At 32.3% G+C, this 8,340-nt stretch overlaps 1 protein-coding gene across 1 annotated transcript; it reads left to right on the top strand.

Annotated features, from left to right (window-relative positions):
* The first annotated feature begins 231 nt into the window (after positions 1-231).
* On the top strand, positions 232-6,858 carry LOC132799432 (receptor-like protein Cf-9 homolog). Its single transcript, XM_060811254.1, has 5 exons — positions 232-403; positions 4,160-5,000; positions 5,638-6,002; positions 6,153-6,205; positions 6,631-6,858. Exons 1-5 carry the CDS (start codon positions 232-234, stop codon positions 6,856-6,858), a joined length of 1,659 nt encoding a protein of 552 aa, XP_060667237.1.
* Positions 6,859-8,340: the final 1,482 nt, after the last annotated feature.

Raw genomic sequence — 8,340 nt, forward strand, 5'->3', positions numbered from 1 at the left:
AAAATAAAAATTACAAATACGCTAACAGACCCAATAAATGCAACAAAACATTCAACCATCCACGGTTTCCATGTGTAAGGGTACGTACCCTTTCATTAGCTTTAGCATTCAAACCACCATTTTCTTACCAACTTTGTACATTTTATACGAAGTCCTATCATTTTTATTTTTCACAGACAGGAACCAAATTTTGATAAACTAAGAGCATACAAAATCACTCACGGGTGAGAAATGAGCTTGGAAAGCACTGATGGTAAAAGGAAAGACGGTCAACTGATCAAGAAGGTGAAACTTCTCGGCCATGTCGAAAGGAAGTCCACGAAGTCCTGCCAAAGAAGCTGGTTCAGAGACAATGTCTCCGTAAACGTGGTCTCAGAGATGCCACGGAACATGGATGGTCATGGTCTCCACTGAACTTGGCATCGTAGTTCGCATAGTTTACGACATGCCGTTTGTTCTTAATTGTAAATTCGGTAATTAAACATGTTTATTCAAAAGGAAGTAAACCGTACGACATGAACTTTTTTCAGAAAAAAAAAAAGAATAATAAATAAATAGAATTATACTAAAGAATAAATATTTTTTAAAATTTTATTTTTGCAAAGGAAAGAATAACAATTATTGCAAAGGAAATAGTATTATACTAAACATCTTTTATTCTGTTACATTTTGTATGTTTCAACCAGTCAAATTGTAAATACTTACAGGATATACATTTTGTTTTATTTTTGTTTTTATTTATCTATTGATTGGAAAGACATAAACTCAAACTTATTTGGTGGTCATGATAAAAGAAATAATAAAATTAATAATTTGTTAAGTGGGCATACAACTAAAACAATGCTTCACAAAAGCACAAGTAGCCCTCTTTCCAATTCAAAACCATGAACATTTGTTGTATATATAGCTTTTACTTTATCGAAATTTTTCATGGGCATCTAGAATTGAGTAATGTTTACTCTGAAAAGTGAAACTAACGGTGTTGGAAGTAGTTCAACCTCAGTGTAATCAACTAAATATCAGTTCAGTCTGTTCAGCTCTATTCCAGCAATATTATCATTCATGTTCCTAAGCCTATAACGTACATATTTACCAATGAACACTAATATTGGAAGTTTGATCAATAGCTCACTAATTGCTCGTTTGCAAGGGGGGATGGTTAATTGGGTAAAGTGAAATCAATTTTAATCTTATAGGTGTGAAGTACTTAACCCACTGGTAACCCCTGATAAAAAAGTTGGTTGTATAAATATGAACCTTTGTTTGGTGTTTTAGGTAATATCTTGTTCTTTTTTATTTAAGAGATTAAACATACAAAAATAAATAAATAAATAAATGTTTGAAATAGTTTTCAATTTAGTATTTTGACACATGAGATGTAATTCTTATTTTAACACAAATTGATAAACTAGACATTTTATACAGTGCGTTCAATATTAAATTACATGAAATGAATTGAATGTGTTAAATACAAATAGTGGATTCATTAATGAGCTTTTCGAAAGAGTGTCAAATTTTGGCGATTTCTGATCCTAATTTAATGCAAAACAGGAATAACACTAACTAACAGTGAACAATCAGGATGCCACAATAAAATTTCACTTTTTAAAGTTGGAAAAAGTCAAATTTACTATTATTAATAATATTTTTTTCACATTGATATCTCTTTAAATAAAATTTACATCTTAATGGTAGGATTGAGGACTTCAATTGTGTACATATATATATATTCAGCAAACTTTTAATTTTTGGTTTTTTTTATTTTTCTTTGGAAAAATGCTTTCTGTTAGGCGTTAGCTTTATAACATTATACCATATATGTATTGCGTCATAAAATCATCGGAAGTAATAATAAAGTTTGGAACTACGTGAGTCTTGTCTTGTCGTTGTCCTGTCTATCGAACGGAAAGGCCTTTTTTTTTTTCTTTAATTATTATTATTATTATTTTTATTTATTTATTTATTTTTTAATTGTGCTTAATCAATCGCAAAGGATTTGCCATATTCCAGCATCCTTTATGTTTTAAGCCTTTACAATTAACGTATATATTTTACCAATTTCCACCCATATTAGAAGTTTGTAAATAGTTTGAAATGGTTTTAAATTTAGTATTTTTTTTATGTAAATAATTAACGTATCTATGTTATTAATTTCCACCCAGTTATAGGTAGATATAACTGGGAAAAACCTATCATAACATATACATGCAAGCCAGCCATTGCAAAATTGGTACAAATCCATTAAAGTTTGCGGTTCTCTACTAATCAGGACACAATTGGAAAGTAACTTTGCAAAAAACTAAAGACTTATATATAATTGGTGCAAAGTATTCATTCATGCATGTACGTTTGAGACTTGGCAATAGAAAGGACCTACTTGGCCTATTGACTATCCAGGATGATGTATGTTCTTCTGATCATTTAGTTTGTTGATTAGATTATCGATAACCAACCAGATTATTGACACTTGGAAAATGGAAAAAATGAATCATTTGAAGTCCTGCATAATGTAACACCAATGACCAGATGCTTTAGCGGCTGCGGTCGCATCCGAGTTGGCTGAGGCCTGGCTTCTTTACTGTCCCTGCCCAAGTTCGAAGTGGCAGAGCGGCAAGGCCGCTATCTACCTTTTCTGCCCAGGTTGAAGTGGCAGACTAAACCCACAAAAAAAAAAAAAAAAAAAAGATTGACCAAATAATTTAGATGAAGGCAAATTGCAGATGTCTCCCTAGTTAGTAGAGTTGGTTTAGCTTGCATTATCGAGCAAGAATTAGTATAAATAAATTAATGCAGATAAGAGAATTTTTCATTTAATTTTGAAATCAAGCTTAAAAAGTAACACACATTATAGTTCATTTACAATAATTTAGAGGGTTTTACTTCAATGGTACATACTACATGTATATCAATAACTGTTTCAGTATCTACTATAATATTCCACTAATTCAGTGTAAACAGTACTCGTATTCACCAACTTTAAGACACACAGAAAAACAGAAAATATATGGCAAATTACAAAATATAGTCTTCCCTATTTTATATTTTTTCACATCAGTCATTTTGTCTGTGGATATTTAATTTTATCATCCTTATATTTCAGTTTTGTTGCAATTCATTCACTTATGTTATCCAAAAACTTTTTTACGTATTAGTAAACCCTTGAAAATGTTTTCGAAATAACACTTTCTAACTTATTCTTGTATACAAACAAATACATTTTATTATTTTATTTTCCATGTTTTCTTTGTTTGTTTTTTTAATATTTTAATCTTTCCTTTGTTATTTACTATCCAAAAATTATTCATATATATCACTTCATTAAACCCATCTGTCACTCCAGTTTTTGGTCAAGTTAACTAATAATTCAAAATTGCTTGATTTGTTAATTAGATTATGGACTACTTGAATACTGACATTTGGAAAATGAAAAAAAAAAAAATTTAAAAGTCTAGCATAATGTACACCAAATCATGAACAAAATCGTTTTAGATGACGGGACGACAACAGCACATAGTGAATATATATACACACACGACAATTAAACATATGCAGTAGATTTATTTTTCAGTTAAAAAATAAAAAAAGAAGAAGCGGTATTGTAATATATTTTGTTCACATTATAATGTTATACATGTAAGCTTTATGAACCATCTATTAATTACAATGGAGTTGTCTGACTGACCATCACTGTAATGGTCATAACGTGTTATTTGGTGAATTAATTTTACAAGCATGTTTATGACCATATTCATTCCATAAAGCAACCTTAGGAAAATATAATAAATTGAAAAGTCAAAAAGTCATTTGGAAAATTGGTCACCAATAGTAAGAGATATCAAAAAGTTGTGGAAATATGGAAACCAGATTTTTTTTTTTTTTTTTTTTTTGGCCGACAGAAATATGGAAACCAGATTGCTCGTTTCTTACATTACATGGACATAAAAGTCATACGGTTACATAGACTTGCATTCTTATAAATACCCACATATTTCCAATGTCAGAGCCTATGGTTAACGTTTAAGCCCACTATTGCTTGTCCTAAAAGGCATTATGTCTCAGCTACACTTGTCAGCAAAAATAATCATCATGTGTTGGTTTTCAAGGCTTTATTATATGCTCCTCTTCTTTTTTATTTCTTCCTCTGTCTCTTCTTCATCAGTACCTCTATCCATTGCTCCTTCTCCGTTTCCTTCCATTCCATCATGTCACATTGACGACAGCAAAGCTTTGCTCCAATTCAAGAACTCATTTTCCTTGGATCATACCCTATCTTGTGGTCTTGATTTGCCTTCTACAACAATCTCCTGGACGAGTGGCACAGATTGTTGTGGATGGAGCGGAATCACCTGCAATAACATAACAGGTCATGTGATCGGCCTCGATCTTACTTGCGGCATGCTTCGGGGAATTATTCATTCCAACAGCAGCCTTTTCCTCCTTCGCCATCTCCAAATTCTAATCCTCTCATCAAAAAATGATTTCAGAGGCTCCACCATTCCCCCTGAATTTGGTAAGTTTGAAGATTTGCTGCACCTTGAAATTTGGTTTGCTAATTTTGCGGGGGATATACCACTGGAAATATCCTACCTATCTAAGCTTCAAACACTTGAAGTTCATGATGAAAATCAACAATTGAGACTAAACGCATCTACCTTCAAAAGAATCATCACAAACCTGACCAACCTCCAAAACCTCACTCTAGATTTTGTTGATATGTCTTGTGTTGATCTTGCTTCTTTGATGAATTTGTCATCTTCTTTGACATCTCTTTATCTTTGGGATTGTGGGTTGCGAAATTCACCCAATGCCATTTGCCACCTACCAAAACTCGAATTCCTTTACTTAAGTGGTGATGAAAATCTGACCGGTTCTCTGCCTAAATATAACTGGAGCAGTTCACTCAGGGAATTGGGTCTTTCTGGAACAAATTTCTCAATAGATATACTTGATTTAACTAGAAATTGGAAGTCATTGGATGGATTGTACCTTAGCAACTGCAGGTTCATAGGATCATATCCTGTTTTGTTTGGTAACCTTACACAACTTACTTCCATAGGCCTTTCCTACAATAATACCAGATCCCATGGTCGTCTTTTAATCCAAATCGTCTCACTTATTTACATCTTTTAGGTAACAATTTTATGGGTGAGCTTCCTAAATTTTATCCTTATAATTCCACCCAAATTTCTTTTTCGTCGAGTCCTTATTCATGATATTTAGAATTTCTTGACTTATTTGATAACTTGCTAAATGGATCACTATCCAATTGGTTATTTTCTCTCCCATCTTTGCAGTATTTAGACCTTGGCAAAAACGAATTCACTGGTCACGTCCCAGAATTCCAAACATCTTCTTTGTTTCATCTTTCTTTAAGTGATAACAAACTACATGGGTCCATTCCAGTATCAATCTTCCAGCAGGTTAATCTCGCTTGGTTAAATCTTTCATGGAATTTATTGAGTGGTTTTGTACCTAGTATTGATCTTTTCTTAGCCAGTCTTACAGTTTTGCCTAGTTTAAGTAGTCTTGATCTTTCACACAACCAAATTCGAGGCAATGTCCCAAAATGGCTATGGTATGTGGGTAGTGATTCTATGTATTATCTTCATTTTTGTAACAACTTTTTCACATCTATAGACCAAATTCCAAACAAAACCTGCAAGTTCTTGATCTTCGCTTCAACCTTCGAGGACATGATCCAATTCCACCAGCTTCCATTGAAATTTTTTTGGTATCAAACAATCAACTTACTGGAGAGGTACCAATATCCATTTGCAACCTCAAATCCCTTCAGGCTCTTGGTTTGGCTCATAATAGTCTGAATGGCAATCTCCCTCCATGCATTGGAGATCTTAGTGGAAATCTTGTGATTTTGGATATTTGGATGAATAAGTTTGATGGAATGATTCCTACAACGTTGTTTGCAAAGCAATGCTCATTGAAGAATCTAAACTTGAATGGAAATCAATTGGAAGGCTTCTTGCCACATTCTTTGCTCGATTGTAAGAAGTTGAAATTTTAGACATTGGAAACAATAATAGGATAAATGGTACCTTCCCCTATTGGTTGGAATCTCTTCCATTGCTGCAGGTTCTCATTTTGAGATCTAACAAATTTTATGGTTCCATTGCTAATAATGATCCATTGGTTAGATTTCCTTTCAGAATGTTGCGGATCTTGGACATCTCACAGAATGAGTTCGATGGTAATTTGCTAGCAAAATATTTTGAAAGTTTTGTGTCAATGATTGAAACAAATACCTGCAAATTGGAATATATGGGAGCATAACGATGAAAGGTAATTACTTTGGACTATGGAAAATTCAAAAAATTTTCAGTGCCATTGATTTTTCAAGAAATAATTTCAAAGGAGAGATTCCGAAAATGCTTGGGAACGTCAGATCACTCAAAGGGCTTAACTTTTCTCATAATAAACTGACGGGTTCTATTCCTTAATCATTTGGAAACCTAAGTGGACTTGAATGGTTAGACCTCTCCTCAAATCAGCTTGTTGGTGGGATTCCTCGATAGATATAACATCGCTTGCAGTGTTAAACCTTTCTACAAATAGATTGGTTGGACCAATTCCTCGTGGGAAGCAATTTGAGACGTTCAACAATACCTCATACAGTGGAAACCATTGAATGAAGCATGCAGCAATGTTGATAAGGCACAACAAGGAGGTGATGAGTATGAGCAAACAAATGAGTTTGGCCTCTGGAAGATCGTAGTGATGGGCTATGGATGTGGAATGGTGATTGGAATATCAATTGGATATATGATGCTTTCAGATAGAAGAATTGCTCTATTTTTGGGAAAGCTTGGAGGTGATCGATGGATTCGAAGAATCAGATTGTGAGAAGATTGATGGATAATGCTCAAGTATGTGCCACATGTCATGTGGATATCGAACTTTTGGGAGTGGAATGAATTTCCTCTCCAGTAAGAACCTTTCATAACTACTTTTTCCATTTTTTTTTTCTTCCTCCCTTGGGGTTAGTAATTTAATTTATCTCTTATGTACTGGTAGCTAATAATTTATGATTATGTATGCTTGATACTATTTTATCTGTGCTAAGATACCAACCTTATGTTTAGGGTGCATAGTATGTTTGTTTCTTTGGTATGTTGTTGTAATTTTTATACAACATAATGTTTCTAAGTTTGTTCTCACTGTTATTTCTTTTTGGAGTGCATGGTATGTTTGTTTCTTTGGCATGTTGTTGCAATTTATATGGCAGAATGTTTCTAAGTTTGTTCTCTCTGTTATTTCTTTTTACTAGTATTATTTGTTAAGATATTTCTCCTTTTATGATGACTCAACATTATAATATAGATATACAGAAAATGTGAAAGGTGGAAAATCATTGGTTTAATTAATACTTGGCTTTATTTCAAGAAATAATAATAAAAATACTTAGCCGAAATAAATTTTAGAATTCACAATCAAAAGAGAAAACAAAAAAGAAAAGAAAAAGAGAAATATGTAATACACGTATCTTTCTTGGACGAAGCATAAAGTAATTGATGAAAAAGTTTTTTCCACTCTTCATGGAATGTTGGGCGTCTATACGTCAATCACATTGCACATACATAACGCTCATTGAATTTTGATTTTGGTTAGTTATAATGATGTTGGTTGGTAATTTTAAATGTACCTTTTGCATTTAAGGAAGCAAATTATATAACTCATGGTTTAGATCATTATGCTTTAACTTTAGATTTTTACGAATCTTTGAATAGAGAAAGTTTTGGAGTGCTTGCTTCTTGCTTTTTAATATGATATTTGCAATGATGGTTTTTTTTTTTTTTTTTTTGTTTGGTTAAGGTTATATAAGTACTGTTTTTTTTTTTTTTTTTTAAAGAAGATTTTTTATAAGAGTTGAACATTTTCCTATGCAATCAAAATGAAATTACTCTTTATTTGATGTCAAAAAGTGAAGTTACATCATTTATATATGTGTATATATATTCCCATTTCGATCATAGACAACTATTCTCATTTATGTTTTACCTAAAAAAATAGAAAAAAAAATCCTATTTATGTATAGCAATCATAGATTACAAACACACTGGGCCACTAGCTCAAAATTAAATTGCATGGAGAAATTATAGTTCAAATAGCAAAACCATAATCGTTAAGCTTTCTATTTGCTTTTCTATTTTTTAAAATTCTCCACCGTATAGGAAGCAGCCAGCGTCTGTGATTGACCCTATAGCTGCCTAGGGAGTCAAAGTAGACCCTGCCACTGCCGCCAGTTTGTCTTTTTTCAAATAAATAAATAAATTTTGTGTTTTTTTTTTTTAACTTTTAATTAATTATTTATTTATTTTTTTACTT

The sequence above is a fragment of the Ziziphus jujuba genome, chromosome 9 (assembly GCF_031755915.1).
Source record: "Ziziphus jujuba cultivar Dongzao chromosome 9, ASM3175591v1".
Classification (NCBI taxonomy): Eukaryota; Viridiplantae; Streptophyta; class Magnoliopsida; order Rosales; family Rhamnaceae; genus Ziziphus; species Ziziphus jujuba.

Excerpts from the sequence above, each read along its gene's own strand:
- LOC132799432 (XM_060811254.1), top strand. The coding sequence starts at position 232 with ATGAGCTTGGAAAGCACTGATGGTAAAAGGAAAGACGGTCAACTGATC. Across the intron at positions 404-4,159 it reads ACGGAACATGGATGGTCATG|TACCTCTATCCATTGCTCCT; the intron begins GTCTCCACTGAA and ends CTTCTTCATCAG. Across the intron at positions 6,206-6,630 it reads CTCACAGAATGAGTTCGATG|TGGAAACCATTGAATGAAGC; the intron begins GTAATTTGCTAG and ends TACCTCATACAG.